Genomic DNA, 24440 nt, shown 5'->3' with positions numbered 1-24440 from the left:
GTTGATATCACATAACAGTGTTTATTGGCGTTTATTGTATTGGATTTCTTGGCTGCCAAACGCTGCCGCAACCCCTAGTGGGCAATACAGCGCACAAAACGGAGGCGTTGGATATTGTATGACTGGAATTTTAAATGAAGAACAAAGCGATGATGTGGGAGGCGAGTCAGACAAAGAAAGGAGGAACAGGGGGAAAGGGATGCTGGAACGATGAAGCCAGGCACCCGCTGAGAGGAATAATAGCTCACCAAATTTTAAAAGTCTTAAGTATTAGAGTGCACCTCAGGACGTAAGAGAATTAAAGCACCTTTGAGAGTGTGAGCTGCGGAAAATCACAGAGAAACGTTTTTTTTATCTTAACATAAACAAAATCATATTTTAGTGTTGTGACAATTCTCGCATATCAAATTTGATTATAAGGATGGCATATTTGATACCATGATGTTAACAATGCAAATCCTTAGCCATAAGAAGGTAATTTGACACAAAATAATAGTAGTTCCATTGATGTTTAATAATTATCAAGATGATTCGAAAAAACTATTACGGAAAGAGCCAATTTTGTCCTATTCATTTTTACTTGTGTGAATTAGTATCTAGTTTTGACACTAGTTTTAGTATAGATTAGAATTTATTTTTTAATACTTTTGACAATCCTATTAAATTTACAAAAAATAATGTCAATATCTGCACCGTTCCATTGAAAAGAATTGACAGGCTTGATATACAATATAATTTTCAGTGTTTAAACATTACAAACTTTCCTCTTAATTTTTGAATTTGAAATGCTGTGCCTCCATATATATAACCTTATGCTGTAGCTTGAATGTTAATGTATATTTGTTTCTCCCTACAGTATTTCAATGGTGAATCATTTATTCTCTTTCTTTTCAAAATGTCCTCACGACAGCGCAGAATGTATAGCATCCTGTTTGTTGCTTTGCGGCTGAGCGGGCCCCATTTCCACATAGATGGCTTTCTAGGGGAACTAGAAAATTGGTCTCTCGTGTTGTTTTTTATCCCAGTATAGAAGAAGGTACATGTTTGGGAGGATTATAGCAGACAACCCAACAAGAATCTGCTCAGAAAGGCTCAAGGATCCATTTATCAAAGTTCAACACTTATGAATTATGTACAGAGGAGAAAGCATCTGTCAGGGAAAAACGTACAAAAGACAGCTGTAGAGACACACACACACACACACACACACACACACACACACACACACACACACACACACACACACACACACACACACACACACACACACACACACACACACACACACACACACACACACACACACACACACACACACACACACACACACACACACACACACACACACACACACACACACACACACACACACACACACACACACACACACACACACACACACACACACACACACACACACACACACACACACACACACACACACACACACACACACACACCAGTCATGAGGAGGATATGAAAGGAAGTCTCTTTGACTTTCATTATATTTTGTTTCACATATAAATCTCATGACAGGTTTCTCTGGATTGTAAAGGTGGCAGTCAGTTATTTTTGTTTTTACATTTTGTACTGTAAATTTTGACCTTGGATAACGTTATCTAAGGACAACAACAAATGGACTTACGTAGATATGGTCATTTACAGGTTAGGTGGTTTGTTGTTTTCATCTGATATCTCTGTCTGAACAAATCCCCATTTTAAGGAAAAACACAAACTTAAATTAATTAAAAAAAATTAAACTTTTAAACCATTAAATGTGCATCTTAATCAACAATTCCATTGATCAAGCTTAGCAGTGCTAATTTGATAGAAGTAGCAGGAGCTACCACTGGTCTTTTAAAGAAATGTATTACCAACACACACCTAAGAAATTTATTTTTGTAACCAGTTGCATCCAATCAATGAATATAGTAAACAGAAAGCAATTATTTTAACTAGTTAGCCCGTTACACTTGCACAACCACAATAATGATATGCTGAAAGTCCGGTACCATCAAGAACATAATACTGCTCTGCTCTGCCCAACAGGAACATCCAAAATGAGTGTAAGTGTGGTGACAGATAAAAGGGGAGAGGTTACTTACCCTGGCACTTGCCAATGACCGAGCCAAAGTCATCCCTCACAGACCTGTGGAGGACACGTTGAGTGATGGTGAACAACAGCAGTCTTATTGGAGCCAGTACAGAGCGAGCAGTAACAGCCTCTGACAGCATGCCAAGGCATGCATCAGGCAGCCTTGGTAGTAGGTTGTGCTTAGACGGACACTAACAGATCTCTGAGGAGAAACCTTTAGCTGTCTGAACACCCACTTGCTTCAGCTCTGAAGCTCTACACTGTTAAAAAACACTAACGAAAGGAACAACATCCCAAAATAATAAACACAAGGAAAAGCCAGAGTCAATTCAAACACAAAGCTAATAAACATGTAAATTAGAAACGCACTTACGTTTCACAGCATGTGGGTTTAATATCAAAGAATTTCAATTACAGAAAGAGTTCCGGTGATACAAGTGTGTGTGAAAACGAGCCGTGTGTAGTTAACCTCTGGAGAGCCGGATTATAATTGTATAGCAACTTAATTTTCATTGATTTTCATTTCCAATTTGCCCAGTCACACTGTGGCTATAGTGCACAGGTTGAGCAATATTTGTTCAGCGTAGTAGGGGAAAATGAATTTGTTTCTGGAGGTAATGCTAACTTCAGATAGGAGAAACTTATTTTATCTGGCCATTAATATAGAGACCCACTGTGAGTTGGTTGTCCAGTACAACTACATTGCTCATGTTGAGGGCATAATAGCAGAATGAATTTTACAAAAGGTTAGAGTTCACTATTTACCTTATCTCCACACACTGGTCCTGCACCACCGCCAACAGCTTGCCATTACTGTAAAGAGATAGAAATTGGTGAGAAATGGTAACAAGAATGGACAAGCATTTAAGTGAGAGAAAGGGAAAATGAGAACACGAACAATGATTGCTTTACACAGTGCAAAGGTTGTTAAGTGGAAACGAACAAGGAAAAAAAACAATTTAAGTGGAGATGTAAAGTGAACAGTCAAGATTATTTGAAAAAATCGAACTTGCTCACCTTGATAAAACCAGCTGCCAATTTATCTGCTTGTTCGACAATCGAATCAGTCCAGGAGGTAGAAAGGAGCTGGTGGGGCTACAGTTCACAAAGCAGAGTTATATGTACAGTATTTAATATATTTGTCTACTTTTAGGTCCATCCTTCTGACATGATACAAGGAAGGTAGATCTTTGAGAATAGCACACTAATGACTTGATTGTCAAATGATTTTTTAAAAATTTGTCCAGGTCTGCCAGCTGCCTGCTGAGTCTGGCAAAGAAGGCTTACCACTGGTTAGCTCTAGAGCTTATCAAACATGTTTTAAAGATTTAATCGAGGCACTGATGACTTCAGTGACAAATACATCTTGAAATTAATATATTAGGATTCCACAGTGTAAAAAAATCGACCTTATATTGTTAGTCTTTGCCACCATAACCATAATACTATCATATTTGTCAAGTACTAAAATAACTGATGAAAAAAATATTCACTTATGTATAAAAATTGTGCATACAGACATATTACTATGTGTATCACACACACACACAGACACAAAGACACAAAAACACACGCACACACGCACACACCCACACACACACACACACGAGAACACACGCACACACACAAAAACACACGCACACACAAAAACACACGCACACACACACGCACACACGCACGCACGCGCGCACACAGAGAAATGTGGGCTAAGTGTCTTGCCTAAGGAGACTACGACAGAATTTGGTCAGCGTGGGAATCGAACCTCCACCCTTAAAGTGTTCTAACCTCTGAGCTACAGCCGCCCATTAACATTAAATACTGATAGCAAGTTTGGTTTGAATACATCCCAAATAATGCAATACATACCTGTACCACAAATAATGTAGAATCAACCGGAATGGTCCTATAAAAAATAAAACAGTCAAGTTTTCATTTTATTTTTTAATCAATGATCAATTCAATCAAGCAAAAGCGGGTGTATCAAATAGGCCTGCACAAAAAAATCATTAAATAATCCGGTTGACTTGATTTAAAATGAACACATTGTTTCGACAGAACAGACTTGTTGAGAAATGAATGGTGTGAAAGTGCCCCCTTTAGGCATTTAGTGGTCATGATGAAGAGAAATCGAAACGTACCTGTCACTGCTTTTGCAATAATAGAGCTGCTGTATTCCTTGTTGCCTCGTTGCTGCAAATTAGAAATAATCACGTGAGCAGAGTCTTATTGATTGCAGAATCATTTCATCCATTAAAACTTTCATTATGATGCTAATGCTATATATTTCCAAAGCATGACTCGCGATTACAAGTCACAGTAAATATGTAGTTTATAGCATGCAGGTATTGCAAATAAATAATTACTTTGTATCCAACTGTGAAGTGACGCTACGTGGCTTTTTGGGCGCTTGAACCCGCTTGCAACTAATGCTAGATCACTTCAGGCGTTCATTTTTTCATGCATTTCTTTATTAGAGCTGGTATACAGGAGTTGAATGTTAGCTAAAACAATTGCGGAACATACCTGTGTGTCCGTTTCTGGTGACCATTCAGTAATAACCAGTAAATCATACAAAATGTTTTCTTCATCGCTTACAATCAAACTATCTTCAGCCATAGTTACTTGTGCCAGCTGTCAAATGTCTACGGCAGACGGGAAAGGACAAACCAAATATGTAAACAAGTGTATGTATGTACAATACTTATGAGGTAAAAAGTACTCCTTATTTTCTGATTGTGGCTCAACAGTAATAATTGATATACAAAGCTACTGCACGTCACAGACTTTAAAAAATCGAAGAAAACAATTCCCTAGCCAGAACTAATGTTTATAGTTTGGGCACCAGTCGGTCCTGTAAAACTGCAACACCGATTGGCACACGTCATATCCGGTTGAGTTGCGCTTGTGCTGGAAAATCATGGCAGCGTTTTCGGGTAAGATTGTTTATTGTCCAGCTATGAGGGCACTTTTTTTCAATAAGACAATCACCACATGCTAAAACATAAATACTGCACTAGTGTAACAACCATGTAATGTATTTTACGTACAACAGAAATGGGAGTTATGCCTGAAATTGCGCAGGCCGTGGAGGAAATGGACTGGTTGTAAGTGATTTTAAATACTATCCTATCAACTTGGTTTTAATTCCCAATAAGGCAACTATTTTCAGTGCGTCTAGCCACTGTTAACTTTCACGTAAATGTTTCATTACGTAGATTGCCTACTGACATCCAGGCAGAATCGATCCCCCTTATTCTTGGTGGAGGGGATGTACTAATGGTAGGTTGGGAAAAAATGTTGACTTGCCAAAAAACATAAATACGTTGGAGTGATTTTGATCATGAATTGCATTTTAGGCAGCTGAAACTGGCAGTGGCAAAACAGGGGTATGTTTACATTGTATTAATTCAAAAGTTGTTATAAGGGTCATTCATCTATCTTAGTTGGTGATGCATTGTTTTTCAGGCCTTCAGTATCCCTGTGATCCAGATTGTGTATGAAACCCTGAAAGATCAGCAGGAGGGAAAGAAGGGACGATCCGCCTTAAAGACTGGAGGAGCCAGTAAGAACACAGTTATAAATAATGACAATTGAAATAGTTGTAGATTTGCTGTGTCATTCTAACATCATTCTATATTCATTTTTTTTTTTTTTTTTTCAGTCTTCAACAATTGGCAGATGAATCCTTATGACCGTAGTCATGCCTTTGGTAAGTTGATGCTATTTTCAGATCTTTTATTCTTGTGTCATTCATGTCCTCGTTTCTTTTCCTTAGCCATTGGGCCAGATGGACTTTGCTGCCAGAGTAGGGAGTTCAAAGAATGGCATGGCTGCCGCTCTACCAAGGGTGTCACAAAAGGTCTGTACTGATGGTACAAATGATTCTGGCAGAATTGAATGATTATTTCTGCACATTTTTGATTTACTTTCCATAATGTCTCCAGGAAAGTATTACTATGAGGTGACTTGTCATGATCAAGGACTGTGTCGTGTGGGTTGGTCCACTGGTCAGGCAGCCTTGGACTTAGGTTTGTTTCTATTATCCTTCATGTTTGCTCTCATTAACACTTAAACCACAATAATATTTTCTGTGTATATGTCATAACATAAATATTTCTTACTATTTAATGCTAGGAACTGACAAGTATGGTTTTGGATTTGGTGGAACTGGAAAGAAATCTAACAATAAGCAGTTTGACAGCTATGGAGAGGTAAAAATATTAATACTATTTTATATTTTAGTTTTCAAACTGGATGTACATAGTTTGGGATTTGTATTATTTTTATTTTTATTCAGGAATTCACCATGCATGACACCATTGGATGTTATTTGGATCTGGAAAAGAACCAGATTTCTTTTTCCAAAAATGGTGCAGTAACTTTCCGTTACATTCAAAATGACATATTTGATTTTTGTGCTCATTATGACTACTTTTTTCCTACACTTTCCCTCATGCAGGCAATGACCTTGGTGTTGCATTTGACATTCCACAAAACCTCACAAATCAAGCCTTTTTTGCCTCCTGTGTGCTCAAGGTGCCTATAAAGCTACATATGAACTATTGTATGTAAAAGGTGCCGTTAATTATTGTAACCCACTGTTTTGTAATTAGAATGCAGAGCTCAAGTTTAACTTTGGAGGAGAGGACTTCAAGAATGCGCCTAAGAGTGGGTTTGTTGCCTTTGACCAAGCACCAGAAGCTCATACAGCCAAGTCTTCTCAAACAGGTATGCTATTATGATCTGCTCTGCAAGGTAAGGGAAGCAACGACAAACCAAGATTTTAAATGGCAATATCTACAATATATAAAAGGTAATAAATTACCACAGAATTGACTAATAATAATGACAATTAATATACTAAACAATTCAAAGCTTAATCACACTCTTAACTAATTACATACATTTTTAAATAAAATCAACTATGAATTAGTAATTCACAAAGTATCTCAACAAAAAATAAAGTTACAGCAAGCAACAACAACTCAAGAGAGACACATCAAAGCAGATGGCGCACTGGTTACAAAATAAGCCTCTCCGAGCTGGCAGCAGACAGGCTATTTTATTGGGAGCGCCTCATCAGGTGGAGGGATTGGCGGGGTGGAAAAGATGCATGTCCAATTTAGCACAGAATAGTCCAGGCATAAGAGGAGTTTGCCAAATCTGGATCAGGGATTCACCAGCACCATTTCCAAAGAAGGCAAGGGAGCAGATATGCCAATGATGCCAACGATTGTTATTGCCTGTAACACATGAATAGCTTTCACTAGATTTTAGAAATGAAGATCTGCCTGCATAGAATGAAAAATGTATATTAATCTTGTGTTTAGGAACCGCAAAAGTGACCCAGGTAAATACATCCTCCAATTTACCTAAAACTCTCATCATTGAACCCTCTAAGGAATTGGCTGAGCAAACTCTCAACAATGTGAAACAATTAAAGAAATACGTGGACAACCCAAAACTCAGGTAGTTATACGCCGCAGATTACAGTTGCACATGGACATTCTAAAAATAAATTGGAAGAAAAACATCATCTGTCTCTGCAGAGAATTACTGGTGATTGGAGGTGTGCCTGCTAAAGACCAGCTGGCTGCATTGGAACAAGGCGTATGTAACAACCTATAAACTAAAAGCTTTTGTACATGCAACTGTACAACATTAATATTTCCTCATTTTCAAGATTGATATTGTTGTGGGCACACCTGGCCGACTGGATGACCTCATATCCACAGGGAAGCTTTCTCTGGCCCAAGTCAGATTCCTCGTTCTGGACGAATGTGTATTTAATTCTTTTTTTTTTTTTTTTACCTTACTTTACGGTCATCTGTTTCCCTTTTTGTTAATAATTTGGTTTAAAATTGCATGTGTTTTTAGGATGGACTTCTATCTGCAGGATACACAGACTTCATTAACAGGCTCCACAAACAAATCCCTCAGGTCACATCCGATGGCAAGAGGCTACAAGTAAGCTTTATGAAAAGGTTTAATCAGTCACATCAAAACATTGTTTGAGCGAACTTTATTTTGCCAGGTGATAGTGTGCTCAGCCACTTTGCACTCGTTTGATGTAAAGAAGTTGTCTGAGCGCATCATGCACTTCCCCACTTGGGTAGATCTGAAAGGAGAGGACTCTGTGCCAGAGACGGTCCACCATGTTGTCGTCCCAGTCAATCCCAAAGTCGACCACCTGTGGGAGCGTCTGGGCAAAAATCACATCAGGGTAATTACCAACATAACACGGACCAAGATTCATATTGTTAGCGATATATATGTACATTGTGTGTTATTTTGGTTTTGACAGACTGATGAAGTACATGCCAAAGATAACACCAGGGCAGGAGCTAACTCTGCAGGTGAAACTAAGTATTTTGTGTTGACTAATACTATAGATCAGCAGTAAGTAATTGTCAACACTAAATAATATGATGGTTTTACAGAAATGTGGTCAGAAGCCATCAAAATCCTAAAGGGCGAGTACACAGTCAGGGCCATTAAAGAGCACAAGATGGACCAGGCAATCATCTTCTGTCGCACCAAGATCGACTGTGACAATATGGAGCAGCACTTAATCCAGCAGGGTGGAGGTACTTTACATGACTTGTAATACTCCACAAGCAAATTACAAATGAGACAACCTTTCTCTCTTTTAGGTCCAGATAGTAAAAATCACCAGTTTTCTTGCGTGTGTCTGCATGGTGACCGCAAGCCAAATGAAAGAAAAAATAACTTGGATCGCTTTAAGGTGACACTAACAAACTCTGTCATCTGACTGTAGTAAATGTGTTTGTATAATGTTTGTATTTGTATGTGTTTATTGATCAGAAGAAAGAAGTGAGACTGTTGATCTGCACTGACGTTGCCGCTAGAGGAATCGATATCCACGGGGTTCCTTATGGTAAGTGAGCTGCACAACTACACTAGGCTATATTGGAGGTTGTATTCATTCTGTATTAATTTGACTTGTTTTGTAGTGATCAATGTCACTCTACCTGATGAGAAACAGAACTACGTGCATCGTATTGGCAGAGTTGGAAGAGCTGAAAGGTCTGAAAAAATGATATTAGGAATTGTATAACCGAACTTGATACACGTATTCCTGATTCATTTGTTTGAATTGAATTTTAGAATGGGACTTGCAATTTCCCTGGTAGCCATGGAAAAAGAAAAGGTAGGTGGAAACCGTACAATGTTTGCTAAATGTGTCAGATTTTAATCCAAGCATATTTGGACATGTGTAGGTGTGGTACCATGTGTGTGCAAACAGAGGCAGAGGCTGCTACAACACAAAACTAAAGCAGGACGGTGGCTGCACCATCTGGTACAACGAGAAAGAGGTGAACTCAGGGACTTAATTAATATTCACTATTTATTCCCTGTTTTTGGCTCTTTTCTGGTGCATCATTAAAAAGTTATATCTTTTGACAGCTGCTGTCAGACGTTGAAGAGCATCTGAAATGCACCATCACTCAGTGTGAGCCAGACATCAAAGTGCCTCTTGATGATTTCGATGGAAAGGTCACCTACGGTCAGCGCAAGGCTTTGGGAGGTAAGTCTCTGTATACATCTTTTAAACATTGACATAAAATGCATCAAAGTAAAATTACTTATTGATGAACAATACAATTATTGTTGTGATGTTTGGTAGGGGGGAGTTACAAAGGTCATGTGGATGTCCTTGCCCCAACTGTCCAGGAGTTGGCACTGCTGGAGAGGGAGGCCCAGTCTTCATTTCTTCAGTTGGGATTCCTGCCCAACCAATTATTTAGAGCCTTCTAAACTTACTGCAACCATTACAATGTCCACGAGAGCTTTGAAAGTCCCAAAGACTTGCTTCAAGTGAACATTATTTGTTGTTGTTGTTTTCTTTCTTTTTTTGTCGAATATTCAGGACTGATTTAAGTAAATTGTGTATTAAGTTTATTATTTGAGCCGATATTAAAAGTCAGATTTGATTGCAAAATAAATTTAAAATCATAAACCGTCTGTTGGTTTCTATGTCTCTGTATTATTACATTTATAAATATCGACTTATCTGCACAGATTGTAATACCCTATTTGAGCTCTGGGTGGTGGTCTCTGCTAGAAAATGTCCACAATATAATCAGGCTCATCCATGGGCTCAACCCACACATCACAAACACGCCCATGAGACACTGGAAAGAATTCTATCAAAATAAAATGTATTATTAAAACCTTAGTATTACCACAGAGGTGATTATCTTAAATGTTGTATAGAAAACAGCTGGATCATGAGGTAGAGACTAAAATAAGAGTCTGGGGTTGGACAAATGAAAATGAATATATTTCATATAAATTATATTTTGCTCAATAGGGATGTTTAATTTTACATGCATATATTATACTTTTCCTTGTTTTTTATAAACTGCAATATTCATATACTTTTGACCCGATTTGTTTTAATAATCACAAGTGGGCCGAGATAGGGGGTAAATGTAAACTGTCGAAATACAAATTTGAGTGAATGACGTGGGAACACCAAATACAATGTGGTTAAAGAGGGCATATTACACAAAATCAACTTAAATCATTTAAACTTTTTACAGCAGTGTTTCCTTGTCATTAATTCACTCAAAGTTTTATTGATTGTTGTTTTACGTTTGAGTAATTCCGTGTTGTCTTGCAACTGAGATCCCCTATCTCCGCCCACATCCCTGTACTTTGTTACGATTATTTGAGAATCGCGTATCCACGTTTCAAAAAATAAAGACACGTAAATGACAACGTGCTGCTTGGTGAAATGGCTCTATGAAGAGGCGGAGCTCGTCAAATCTGGAGTTAATGGACCAGTTTCTTTTATGTAGTGGTTTTAGAGCAATATAGAGTTACAATAGTTTACAATGAAAATGCAAAATGGTCTATTTTTGTAATCGTTCAATATTAAGTACCTGATATGTCTCCTTTAAACGCTCATAGTAGCCGATTTCACATAATACGCCCACTTGAGGTACGGGCCAAGAAACTTTAGACATTTGTCTCTGTTTGCACTGCACGTGAAGGTCAAATAGATACGTTACAAATGTGGCTACTACTCCTTTTATTTTGTATCACGTCAGCGGAAGTGTCGCCGGTTACGCGAGCGCAGCTTGACCGCGGTGGAGCGGCGGAGGGACGCCCAGTGTCAGCCCCCTCAGCCGCGGCCGCCGCTGCCTCAGATCCGCCCTCGGAGCCGCTTGGTGTCAGCTGGATGTGGATGTAGCAGCACCGCTTCTTCTTTGGACCGCAACAGGTAAAACCACACACGCTGTTTATCACTTCACTTTGATTCAAAAAAACACAACAACAACAACAACAAACATCTCATCTGTCATCTCAGCTTCAGGCTCTTCTTCAGTAGTAGATTTGTATCGGTTTAATTTGCTACTACGGGGGAAATACTGCGGTGTTTTTGTCCACAGTGCGCTCAAATTATTATTTATCCAGGAGCTCTTTTAAAAAAAAACATTTTCTTAATCATCTGTGCTACCCTTATTGACAGATACAATAAATATATATGAACAATAGCTGTAATAGAGGTCGTCCATTATAAAGCAGGAACAGATCACATGTTTGGACACTGTTTTGCTTCTACTAGTACCATGAAGCACCCAGGGGTATATTTATATTGAAATGAGCCTACTACAGTTTGCTGCTGCTGCTGACGTGTTTGAGAGCAATCGTGGAGATCTGTCAGGAGCTAGGAAACATTTTACACAGAGGTTGTTCTGAAATATGAACGCTCAAGTTGAAATTATGGGAGGAAATCAAATTCATAACACAGTCACCCAGTATTATTTGCAATGCATTTAGCCTGTATTTATCCATTTTAACATGACTTTTTGCATTTCTTATTTGAGCATCATTCTCCAAAATATCAGGCTGCAGGTGAATCTGGAATAAATGTGATTCAACAACTATAAAGAATAATTGGAGTCGTACTTGGATCATTGCAATCATTATCTGAACTACTGTATTCAGACTCTACCACACACAGGCTGCCAAAAGAGCTTTTTTACAACAAAGACAGCGACATTATTAAATCAAAATATCTTTGCATTGTATTTCTGTTGCCTGCTGAGATGCCAATTGTTCTTAACTGGGCTGTCTAAATTATGTATATTGACATGCGCATCTATTTTTAAATAAAATATGTATGTAATATAAAAGATAACAACTATTTCCATCAATAACACACTTTAGTTGATTTAATAATCAATCTAGAACCCTACAGTCACTATATTTCAACCTTTATTTTGGTTGATTACGTATTTTAAAAGTCTCAATGTGTGCAAAACACTGTTTGACTAGTCGACCAATTTAAACAATAATCGCTGACTAGTCAACTTCCAAAGCAATCGTTGGTCGCATCCCTGTACCAAACTCTATGATCACGTGTGTCTTTGTTTATTTTGAGTGTTGCGTGAGTTTGCGAAGCTGTTTCACTCTGTGCAGCGCTCTAATTATAGAAATGGCTTCTTGCTCTGTCTTTCTTCCATCCGAGTGTGTGCGTACAACAGTCCTCTGCTGCTGCTCTAGGGGAAAACGAGACAAAGCACCTGCTGAAGAGGCAAAGTCCAACCACCACCTGAGCTGAGAAATTACAGGCAGCTGCTCTTATCCCAGACCGTGTGTGTGTGTTATGAAGCCCATCCACCTGCCGAGGAACAAAGATTTGCATAACATTAAAGCTGCTGGGTTTTATTGTGGCTTTAAAAGTTGACAGGCAAGAGGACATCAAGATGACAGATTTAGTTAGGTCAAGCTGGCATTGTTCCCCCGAAACAGGAACGTTGGGACAGGATGTTTAAGAAGAGACTGACCCATAAATGTGTGAAATTTGTATATAAAATGATCCTTTCATGTTGGCCGTGTCCCCATTTTCCCCGCTGCAGAAGATCCGTGAATAGGAAGAAGAGGGCTACGAAACACACTACGTCCTTTCATCCGGAGGTGCAGCTTTGGGCTTCCTGGGCTGTCTCTGCTACAACAGACTCCTTCTCTGTCAGAGCGAGGGAAGTGTGCGCACAGGCCCGAGCATTGATAGCCTCTACGCAGGTGTCAGTCACGGAGCGGCAGGCCAGTCAAAGCTCCTTTCATTGCAACGCGGCGCTACACTAGAACTGCAATGCATCATCAAAGGTCAAACAGATAGAAATGTGTTTATTTGTAGCGGGGCGGAGATGTGACAAGCGACCTTTACCGGGCGGTCTGACAAATGACATTATATGCAAACGAGTGCGGTGAACTCTGTGCCACGCAGTTGTGAAGATTGAAAGCAATTTGTGATAGTATTCTTGGTTGGGCACCGTATCAAAAGGATATGGGTCGCTGAGAGTCACGAAGTCATGATTCTGGAGCGTGTTGTGTTAAGATTTTGGTTAGTCAGAGGTTGTGGATTCAAAGCTGTGGGTCCAACATACGTGACACTTTTTACATTGTGCAGAGGCAGGTATAGATTGGATGTCAAATTTTAGTGTTACAATTATTGTGAGGAATAACATCGTGATTAAAAGATTATTCAAGATGATTGAGACTGTGAAACAACAGTGAAATCTTCATTCCCATGGGTCTAACACACTATTCCTCAGGGTTGTGATCGGCTCTGCAAAATTAAACTTTCTTAATGACAAGATAAAGTTAAATGTGACAAATACACCCAGATTAAAACTGTTCTTTGCATTTATTTTTTTAACTTATTTAGACCCTTTTGTCCTTTTGGTCATTACCCAAAGCTCATGACTATAGGTGAGGGTAGGAACGTAGACCGACCGGTAAATAGAGAGCTTTGCCTTTCGGCTCAGCTCCCTCTTCACCACAACGGTCCGATGCAGCGACTGCATCACTGCAGCCGCTGCACCGATCCGCCTGTCGATCTCACGCTCCATCCTTCCCTCGCTCGTGAACAAGACCCCGAGATACTTGAACTCCTCCACTTGGGGCAAGGACACCCCACCCACCTGGAGAGGGCAAGCCACCTTTTTCCGGTCGAGAACCACGGCCTCGGATTTGGAGGTGCTGATTCTCATCCCAGCCGCTTCACACTCGGCTGCAAACCGTCCCAGTGCATGTTGCAGGTCCGGGTTTGATGGAGCCATCAGGACAACATCGTCTGCAAACAGCAGAGATGAGATCCTGTGGTCCCCAAACCGGACACTCTCTGACCCCTGACCACACCCTCCGACCCCTGATTGCGCCTAGAAATTCTGTCCATAAAAATTATGAACAGAACCGGTGACAAAGGGCAGCCCTGGCGGAGTCCAACACGCACTGGGAACAGGTCTGACTTACTGCCGGCAATGCGAACACAGCTCCTGCTCCGGTCATACAGGGACCCGACAGCCCTGAGCAAAGGGCCCCGGACCATGTACTCCCCGGAGCAGCCCTCAAAGGACACCCCGAGGGACACGGTCGAAAGCCTTCTCCAGATCCACAAAGCACATGTGGACTGGTTGGGCAAACTCCCATGAACCCTCGAGCACCCGATGGAGGGTATAGAGCTGGTCCAGTGTTCCACGACCGGGACGAAAACCACTCTGCTCCTCCTGAATCCGAGGTTCGACTATCGGTCGGATTCTCCTCTCCAGTACCTTGGAATAGACCTTACCCGGGAGGCTGAGGAGTGTGATCCCTCTGTAGTTGGAACACACCCTCCGGTCCCCCTTCTTGAACAGAGGGACATGTCTTTAAATGTAAAAACTAAAAAGTTCAATTTTCAGACAAATGTCGGTCAAATTTATCACAAAATATCACAATATTATTTTGTATTTAAAAAATAAATAAACAATATATAGTCAATATTTGAATTGAGCATATCTTCAAAACAACCTTCACAAGATTATCTCAGATTTGATCTATTGCCCATATATATTGCTTATGGATTTGCGAGCCTCTGTTTCCGTCTTTCATTTAAAAACAAAGAATTAATAAAATATGTGCTCCCTTCATATTCAGCAAGAGACTATTTACTAAATCTGACAATTCCATCTATATTTGCATGAAAATTGTAAATGAACATTATAAGCCTGTCAAGGAACTGAAGCCTATTGTGTATTGTGATCCCGGATGTGTGGTGTTTGGTTAGAGTCTTTCTTCATGGTCTTTGTGAAACGTCACACTCCTCTGGGTACGACAGTGTTGTGCTTGAGGGCGGAGCCGCAGAGTGTGGGGGCCTTTCTGCTCGCTGTTTGCACAAGGGAGTGGAAACTGTTCTTGATAAGTATAATACAAACAGAAGTACACGTGGACAGGTCACAATGCTGTTACATCAAAGTTAGGACACCTTTGAAGTTGGTTAAGCAGCCAATTGCAACTGAATCAAAATCATATTGCAATTTGCCAAAAATAAATGCCAAAAATCTTCTAAGATAGTGATAACAATTATGCTATTATTAACAATTATTAAGTGTTAGCAATAGTGGATTTGATGCATCCTGTGGCTCCAACAATTTACTGGAATATTTGTGACTAGTCAATTGAAATAATGATAATAATTCTGTTGATTGTTAACTGGACCATATAAACTCCAAAACACATGTCAAAAGATCCTTAATGACAATACAAGTGACATTATTAAATCAAAATATACAATATACAAAAAGTCTCAATGTACAATAGAAATAATAATAAATAAGAAACTTAATCCGTATTATGTATTTCAATGCAGTGTTTGAATATTGTTTATGTGGTTATATGTTGGCCTGTCAATATTGCACTAAATGATAATATTAGAACTACTTTATACTTTAAAAATACATTATAAAGGTCAAAATGTTGTGACCGACGGCTTCTATATTGAGATTTTGCACTAATAAAGTATGTTGATATTGATTAAAAAATCCCTAATTGTTTACCTTTTAGAACGTAGACAACGGCAAAGTGTCCAAAAATAATATTTTCATGTACATTTATTTTGAGGAATGAGTCATGGATATGTTAATTATTCAATCCTGTACATGCATTTAAGACAAGAAAAATAAGAAAAAGTGTCCTAGTTCATAGCAGAGATACACAAGATAAATATTGAACTCCAAATAAGTCGATAAGTCGATATAGTAATTATCATGACTATTTATGTATTGTGCTGTTTGTCAAATAAATGTTATTTCCCCCATTCTAATCCATGCCCTTCACCTTAGTAATCGGCCATAAACCTTTTTTCCACTATGAGTAAAACATGAAATGCTGGGGCCGAAATGAGAAGACGGTGCAAATAGTTTGTCTTCTCGCGGCTGCTTGTCATGTGGAATTTCGTAAACGACTCATCCTGTGTAGACACATGTCCCGTCTGCGTGTATTGTACGCCGTTGAGAAATAAGCCAGATAATTTGGTTTAGCAATATTGTGTGTAACTTTTGCTTCACACTCAGCAGCTAAAAATGTCAGCCTTGTGTCACTGATGCCATACAATCCCGTGTCAGTCCTGTGTCGTTATATAATTGGAAAGATAAACTGACTTGTCGTGCGGACCTCAAGGCAGTATTTCTTGTTTATTTGCGCAGTGACAGCTCCCTTCAAAGAGCTGTGTCATTTCAAGTAGATTCATGGTGTCTGAAGATACCCGCCATGCTTTACGTCTTTGGGCATCTCTTTTTTTTTTATTCAGATGCATGGCCTACTCTGAATGCTCCGTTGGTCTTAAGTAATTGGCAGTGTGCAGGGAAATGATTTATGCCACGGCGAGCCCGGCCTCCTCTCGGGGAATCCGGGCAACAAAAAGGCAGCGGCGGCGATGGAGCAATGTCGTTACGCGTTAGGGAAACGCTGGACAGGAGGAAGGAGGGGCGTGCAGGAGTCATGTCGGACCAAATGCAGTACATGCTAGTGCACCACAAATACTGAAGACACATGGAGAAAGGAAGAGGAGCACAGAGAGGATGACGAGAAAAGCCTGAGAGGAGATTGCTTTGACCTGGTCCTGCTTGGTGTATGGATTGGTGGGACGGGGGCAAATTGAAGCAGTAATGCTCAAGGAAACGGTCTAATGAGACACATGAGAGAATGATGGAGGGAGAAATGAAGGTTTTACAAGATGGACTTCAGCGTCTTAAGCCTGGTTTTGTCCTTGGTTCAGTGTTGGGTTAATGCAGAGACTGATTGAGACGGGATACTGTTTATTTAGCCGGATTGTGCTGGCCGGTGTTTGTTGACCTCTATTACCCCCAAAAGTGCTGAAATCTCTTCCCTTAACTGTCCAGACATAGAATTATGGCCTTAGAGATGTAACCTGGTTGCAAAAGTACAGCTTGTTTGAATGTTGAACTACTGAACTGCTGTCGTGTCATCTTAACAAAATTGTGTGGGATTGACTGATATGTTATAACACACAACTGCTGATGGTGTAATAAATGTATTATAATTAATGTGTAATAAGAGAAGATAATACTGACTCAGAAAGCAGTATAATCCCATTTTTGCAGTGCCATAAAGTGCTAAAATAAAGCTTAAAGTCTTTCCTTTAGGCGGTAGGACGGCCCTAACCAAAAGGAAAGGCAAGTTTATTTGTGGAGCACAATTCGTACACAAAATAGTGCTTCAAAAGTATAAATGTTCTCCCCATATTTACTGTATCGGCCAACCAATTCGGGCTGCAATGATTATTTTGCAAATGGATTAATCTAGAGATTGAATTGATTTTTATTAAATTAGAGAAAACTGTTTGTTTCTTTCTTTCTTTCTTTCATCAAACATTGTAAATGTACATGTTTCTTGTATCATTTTGGTGTAAATATTGCAGTGTCATATTGTAGAGTTAGTTTAGTTTCCATCTCTTGTCCCTAGACAGGTTGATGCACCAATTAAAAGGTAACTCAATTTAAAACAACAATACAGAACACATTATAAGCACACAGACCACAGACAAATGTAAAATAGAGGATTGGACACATTTCGTGCTCTGTTTGGGCATTGACCTCTACAAAAAGTCTGCTGTTTCCAAGTAGAAAAAGCTTCAGTTGTAGTCATCTGGACTCAGTTAGAAAAAATAGACGTTTCAACTCTCATCCAAGAGTCATTGTCAATAAAAGAATTTAGGTCGAGAACTCCGATATTTATCCTATTCTGTGGTAAGTCCAGAGAATTTTTAGACAACACGAAGTCCCTGTTTATTTTAAACCAGGAAACACTTTAAGACAAAAACTGGTTCACCCTAAGGACAAGTTGCAGACTCAAAAACAGAGCAATGTAGTTTATTCGATCCAATACAGTGAAGAAAGCTGTAAAGAACGTTACATAGGTGAGACGAAACAGCCTCTACACAAGAGGCTTTATCAGCACAGAAGAAATACAAGTTCAGGACCTCAGAGTGCCGTGCATCTCCATCTTGAAGCCTCTAATCACTCGTTTGAAGATGGTGAGGTGAAGATTTTAAGCAGGGAAAAAAGAAGGTTTGAAAGAGGAGTTAAGGAAGCTATTTTTGTTAAAAAAGAAAGACCTTCTTTAAACAGGAATGGAGGTCTAAGATTCAATCTCCCTGGTATCTATAATGGTATAATGAACCCCTGGAAAGGTAGAGGACCAGGACCAGGACATTTAGATGCTAATCAAGTACTCGGGGTGGTTGAGCCAGGGTCTCACAAAGACAAAGAGGATTCTAATAGCCCATTAAAATTCTGAATAGTCTAGCTCGGTAGATACAAGGGGGAGTTTCTGTTGAAACAAACAACTCTTTCTACTTCAGGAAGGCTCCGCCCAATGGGCTGGACTTACCACAGAATAGGATAAATATCGGAGTTCTCGACCTAAATTCTTTTATTGACAATGACTCTTGGATGAGAGTCGAAACTTCTATTTTTTCTAACTGAGTCCAGATGACTACAACTGAAGCTTTTTCTACTATGGAACACGCCTGGACGAATGAGGGATTACACCGACATATTGCTGTTTCCAAAGTCATTACATAAAAGTCGAGTTTCCTATCTATGAATTTGGCATAGATTTATCTCCAGATTAGGATTGCTAGATTAAATGCTCTTTAATAAACATTTGAAATTGAACTACATGAGAAAAACTGCAATTATTCTCATGTAGTTTCGCAGTTTATCTTTGTCTTCTCTTGAATAGTAATACTCCTGGCTGTGCTACCAGCTCTTCACATTTATTACGATTTTAGAAAGAATAGCTTTTCTTCAAACCTTTTTAAATGATGCACTATCTTCATGAAGTCAGTATTTCTGAGGACTATTTTTTTTCAACCCATTTTCCAATTTAGTCCTTTACCTCCTGCAGCGTGTTTGTCTTGCTGTGGCTCCGGGGACTCTGCCAGGACTCTACAGTGAAGTCTGGCATTTTGACTGCACAGTGAAAGCACCTATAAGTCTTTATTTGTGCTGGATGGCTCTACACAAGTGCCTGTCCTTGTACATAAAATTGCCTCTGAATTATGCAGTGGATTTTTTATAGTAGAACAGCATTTTAACAATGTAACATGCTTTTTCTAAAGTCAGTCTCTTTTTGTTCAAGCATGACACGTCTTTCAGCTTTCTTTCACCGACACTTGACCTTGTCTGACCCGATTCAAATACTGCCTGACTAAAGCTGTCTTGTCGCAGATTGTCCTCATACTGTAAAAAAACAAAATCATTTCTGTTGAATCCAGAGAACCAGATGGTGGATCATTTATTGGGCAGATTTTGTTCATTTTTCCCAAATGTGATTAGTTAAGTACTTTATAAACTCATTTTCTACCATGCTTTGCTTTGCACATTTTCATTACTTTCCCACTTGTGTTTGGCTCTAAAAATGCTGTAGCTTAAAGGCCGATGGATCGTGTGAATAATGCCCAAAAACCATTATATATTATTATATATTCTGTCCTCATTCTGATACACTTTTATTTGTATTAAACACAATACAAATTCTAAGCTACTCATTTAATTTACTCCTGGTAAATTGAGTATATCTTATAATAAAGAAAACATTTGTATAAGGTGATATTTCTGCACTTTTGATCTGATTCATTTGACAGACATTTTACATTTTGTCTGATAATTAAACCTCGTTGGATTGACATAATATTAATTTTTGTCCATACCGCCCACCCCTGGTTTCTACTTTAAACTCAATGGTCTTTTTACCACAGAACTTTCTATAACAAGGATTTAATAGTGTGTTTTTTATGTTGACAATGACAAATGCGGCCTCATCTTGCCATCTTAGCGCTGCCTTTGCCACTTCTCTCTCTCTCTCTCTCTTCCACCCATTCTCCCCCAGAGCAAGCCTTTTTACAGAGCCTCCCTCACAATGCTAACTGGGCCGTGCATTTATTTATTTATTTTGCAGTTTATCTCTGTGCACACTTGATCCCTACTCTGTTCCCTCTCCCTTTTCACTCAGCCACACTCCTCACTCACTCTCTCTCTCCAGCTCATGTCTGTCTCTCTTGTGTTTTCTCTTTGCAGATGTCTTGAAGCTAGAGAAGAGCTCCCCTCACTTCTCCCCACCTGCAGCCATGAATGGTAAGGACACGGTGTAATCTCGCCGTCCAATGCAAATGTCTTTCCCTCATCAATATTACTGGCGTGTCTGCACTTTGGGGATTCGAAGGCGAGGCTGCAAAAATCCCGGATTGAGTGGGTTGGACAGTTAAACCCGGAAGAGAGTAGTGTCAGAGCTGACCAATGGAACTCTTCACTGTGATAAGCGTGTGTATTTTTCATTGATCAGCTTTAACTAGGCGTAAGGATTTAAGTTAGAATATGATGAAAGTGTCTCTAAACTCACATGCTGATCCCTTCAAATATACAGTAACCCACTGATTAATGTAAAATTATATGAATGTTTTTTTCATCTACGTGATGCCGTGTATGTAGTCTCTTTTGAAATGTAAATAGAATGCCGCACTGTGTCTTTAATTATATGCAAATCACACTACAAAACTGTTTAAGATGGGGCTAGACTATTTATGCTCTTTTGTCCTTGATACAATTGCACAAGAATGCAAGTGTTGTCTCAAAGCTTTGATCATAAAACAGCAGTTTAGCTCCTGTTGGACTTTCCTCAAGAGAAAGTGTTCACGAAGCTGGAAGCTCATTGTCAACTTGGCTAATTTGTAATGGGACAAAGTTAATATAGGCGCATGTTTTATTGTTGAATCCTATTGCAACGTATGGGGAGGACAGAGTCTTTGTTATTATGCTGATGAGGATATTAAAAGCCGTGCAATGCAGCGCTGGAGCAGATGTGTGTTAGAAATGCAGAAGTGTTCAGAGACCACTGTTGCACTGTAGAAATACCTGAAGCAAACGCTCAGGTGAAGTGTTTTATCTTTGGTGTAGCACTTGTAGTTTGGACTGTTGGAGACTGGACTATACTCTAAAGAGGTTTTGGCTTGCAAAATGTAAGCGCAGAAGACGAGAGTAAATGTCGGTCTGTTTGTGTTGCTGTGTTGTGCTGCAAATATTGACGGAATCTTACAAAATATGTTCTTGAAACTTATCTAACAACAAACAATTTACTACTGAGCCATTTTATATTGGGATTATAGATAAATGTAAGCACAGATGTATAGTGCATTTGTCTTAACCACTGATGCATGACAATAAAATTGAACCAATTTAATTTTATTTGAACCAAGGGGGGTTTAGTCCATTTATATTACTTTTATGTCAAATGTGAGGAAGTTACATGTCCTTAGATGATTAAAGTAGCAAGCCTGTATTAGACCTGGTACAGAAATTGGATCTGGCCCATTTCTCCAACCCTTTTGGCCTGGCTGTTCCCAAACCGCAGAGTAAACTGGCTGTTTACCATGCAGTCATACTGGCTTCACGTCCCTGTGGTGCTGTGCTAAATATCGCCTCTCTTTTTGTACTTTACAATAGCTTCTAAATGAGGCCTGTCAACGCACGAGACAATGTGGAGGATACGCCCACATCTCAGTGCGAGGTTAATTAATCTGTACGCTTTTTATGGTCATATTTTGCTGACAATGCAAAGTAGGTCAGGTTTTTATGTCTTATGTGCTGCTAATGCTGGCTTTGTGACGAGGCAATACGTCTGAACAGGTGTACATGCAGATATGGGCTATAGTGTCTGAAAACACCATGCAGTTTAGAGATGAATCTAGAAAGAAAAAGCTTGTTTAAAAAAAAAAGCTTGTACGGTAATACGTTTCACATGAAACGTATTACAAGCTATTTGACAAATCGCTATGAAAACCAATGTGCAGATCTGTGAGAAATGGCCGATAGACGTGGATTTCTTTAAGCTGCTTGTGGTGAATCAGATGTTGCTTAATTTAGGATAATTAGACAAGTGTTTGGGTTAGACTGGAGGAGGAAGTTCCATCAGGGCAGGATGGTATTTCCTGACAGTGTATAAAACGGCATGGGTGGATAGTTTTGCGGACATATACACCCATTATAACTGAGCCCTCAGAGAAATGTAGCCTCAGTGTGGCACCACATCGCAGCATTTTAGTCTATTGGAAATGTCAGCTTTGTGTGAAAGTTGAGATGTGTTGTGTTCAAAATAAATCAATAAAATATGTCTGATTATTCACCAACTTGACAACCAAATTGTAGAATCAAATACAGTATTTCTGTTGAATGAAATGATAGTTTTACACCAATCGAGTAGGTATTTGTGGAGAACATGTTGAAAAGTCTGTTCAAAATGACAGGAAGTGACATCATACTAGGGACTCATTCCAGACAAAGTTTATGCAGAATTTACACAAAAGAAACAACTTTTTTGACACTGTAAACGTTGATTCAACAAAGTAAAGGCCCTCTCATCTATTTCTATTTTTCAAATAATTGTGCCATTAGATGACTTTTTGCCCAGTGTTTGCTGGGTAATTTCGCTAGTGTGATGTCATCAATTATAAACAGGAAGTGAAATTATAAACATAAAAAATTAATGAATGAGTTGGCAAACCTGTCAGAGACAAACAGAGAAGACTTTGCTCGGATTCAAAACATTGTCTTTATTGTTGATGACTATTCTTGTCTCAACTATTAGGTATATGGGGAAATTCCCTTTATAGATTATATAGATTATACAAAATACTGTCACGTTTGTCTGGGAGAATATATATACTGGGAGGTCCATTTTGATGTTATATATATATATAATCCTGTAAAATCCCTGTATTGCATTCAAGCTTTAGAGCCTTACACTCAAATTGAGTTTCAATTACACACTTGGCATCATCTGTATGCAGCAGGTCGTTCCTCTGTTTCTTCCGTCAACACTAATTATCAGTTGAAGTCTTTACTTTATCCGTAAAGTAATTAAAGCCATATGGTGATTCCCATCTGCCCACAATGTCCACGCAAACAATTTCCTCTCCAAACAGCTTTGGAGGTGTAAAGTTATGATAGAAGAAATTGAGACACTGTTCCTGGTGTGATTAATGTGATGTATTTCCGTTATGACGGATTGAAAAAAGCTCTGATGAGATTTTTGTTCTATCCGCTGCCGAGTTTCATGCCCTAATATGAAGAGAGTTGAAGTTAATATTTTATTCATGGACAACCTTGGATTTACCTTTTAATATGCAGTATGTGGAGCAGTGTGAAAAACGAGCTGACTGGACATTTTATACATTAATCATTACCAGCAGTCAGTTAAGTCTCATTGGGGATGGAAACTGTGCAGATTTAGATAACATGCAAAACCCGCACTTCATTAAATGTAAGTGAAGAGAACTAGTTCAGATCCTTTCTGTAGTTGGTTGTCACATTAGGGCCACTTGATTTTAAAAGGACATCTTGTTTTGCAACTTTTTTTTTCCAAACTGTTGGGATGCTGCATTCTGCCTGTTTACACAAATACATTATCCATATTATGATTATGATTATGATGATTATGATGATGATTATTATTATTATTATTATTATTATTATTATTATTAGGGGAGGGAAACATTCAATTGTTATAAAATTACCCAAAACATTTTGAAAATATCTTTACATTTTTATTTTTAATCATCTCTTTTTGGTATAGCATTTACAATACTATATATATATATATATATATATATATATATATATATATATATATATATAGAGAGAGAGAGAGATAGAGATGTATACATACATACATACACACACATTGATAGCTTCAAAACAACATTCCCAATACACCATTTGTTGATGAATTACCCACTTCTACATATTATTATTTGTATTCTACTTGTTAAGGAGACTCAGAGGCTCATGCAGTTTTGGAAAGTCTGATATGCTACATTATTGCTGCCTGTTTCAGTTCTTTAACGATGCATTCTAAGACTAAACTCGAAAAACGAGTTATTGAGGCAAACAAAAGCGATGGGCAGAAAAGCCTTTACTTCTCTTCTCAAGACATTTTACAAAACTCAGACGAATCAGCAGGGCCCCCTTGTCAC

General features: G+C 38.9%; 3 protein-coding genes across 4 annotated transcripts in view; 2 read left to right on the top strand and 1 right to left on the bottom strand.

The window, feature by feature from the left end:
* nbas (NBAS subunit of NRZ tethering complex) overlaps positions 1-4759 on the bottom strand; it is a 177435-nt gene extending 172676 nt beyond the window's left edge. The window contains exons 1-6 of the mRNA XM_072441583.1: positions 4619-4759; positions 4234-4285; positions 3962-3998; positions 3113-3190; positions 2861-2908; positions 2106-2149 (exon numbers count right to left, since the gene is read on the bottom strand). Of these exons, the coding sequence (XP_072297684.1) occupies positions 2106-2149; positions 2861-2908; positions 3113-3190; positions 3962-3998; positions 4234-4285; positions 4619-4711 (352 nt within the window). The 5' untranslated portion in view covers positions 4712-4759. The remainder of the gene's footprint in view (positions 1-2105; positions 2150-2860; positions 2909-3112; positions 3191-3961; positions 3999-4233; positions 4286-4618) is intronic.
* Positions 4760-4971: 212 nt separating this feature from the next.
* On the top strand, positions 4972-10081 carry ddx1 (DEAD (Asp-Glu-Ala-Asp) box helicase 1). Of its 2 annotated transcripts, XM_072441602.1 has the most exons (26): positions 4972-5028; positions 5148-5199; positions 5311-5374; positions 5452-5481; positions 5561-5657; positions 5757-5804; positions 5871-5954; positions 6040-6123; positions 6230-6306; positions 6393-6465; positions 6555-6631; positions 6709-6823; positions 7426-7564; positions 7645-7705; positions 7779-7877; positions 7973-8062; positions 8130-8318; positions 8400-8451; positions 8536-8682; positions 8749-8840; positions 8921-8993; positions 9070-9142; positions 9224-9266; positions 9337-9432; positions 9524-9644; positions 9744-10081. In XM_072441602.1, exons 1-26 carry the CDS (start codon positions 5013-5015, stop codon positions 9872-9874), a joined length of 2223 nt encoding a protein of 740 aa, XP_072297703.1. In that variant the 5' UTR covers positions 4972-5012; the 3' UTR covers positions 9875-10081. The 2 variants fall into 2 exon arrangements, with proteins under 2 accessions (XP_072297703.1, XP_072297696.1); XM_072441595.1 differs by having other exon boundaries at positions 5757-5954.
* Positions 10082-11228: 1147 nt separating this feature from the next.
* Positions 11229-24440, top strand: part of itsn2a (intersectin 2a) — a 33538-nt gene continuing 20326 nt past the window's right edge. Inside the window, exons 1-2 of the mRNA XM_072441572.1 lie at positions 11229-11345; positions 20491-20547. Coding sequence (XP_072297673.1) covers positions 20541-20547 — 7 coding nt within the window. The 5' untranslated portion in view covers positions 11229-11345; positions 20491-20540. The remainder of the gene's footprint in view (positions 11346-20490; positions 20548-24440) is intronic.

This window comes from Eucyclogobius newberryi, unplaced genomic scaffold (assembly GCF_026437365.1).
Source record: "Eucyclogobius newberryi isolate DKJ021-1_F unplaced genomic scaffold, fEucNew1.0.hap1 SCAF_1, whole genome shotgun sequence".
Classification (NCBI taxonomy): Eukaryota; Metazoa; Chordata; class Actinopteri; order Gobiiformes; family Gobiidae; genus Eucyclogobius; species Eucyclogobius newberryi.
This window is presented reverse-complemented; position numbering and strand designations above follow the sequence as displayed.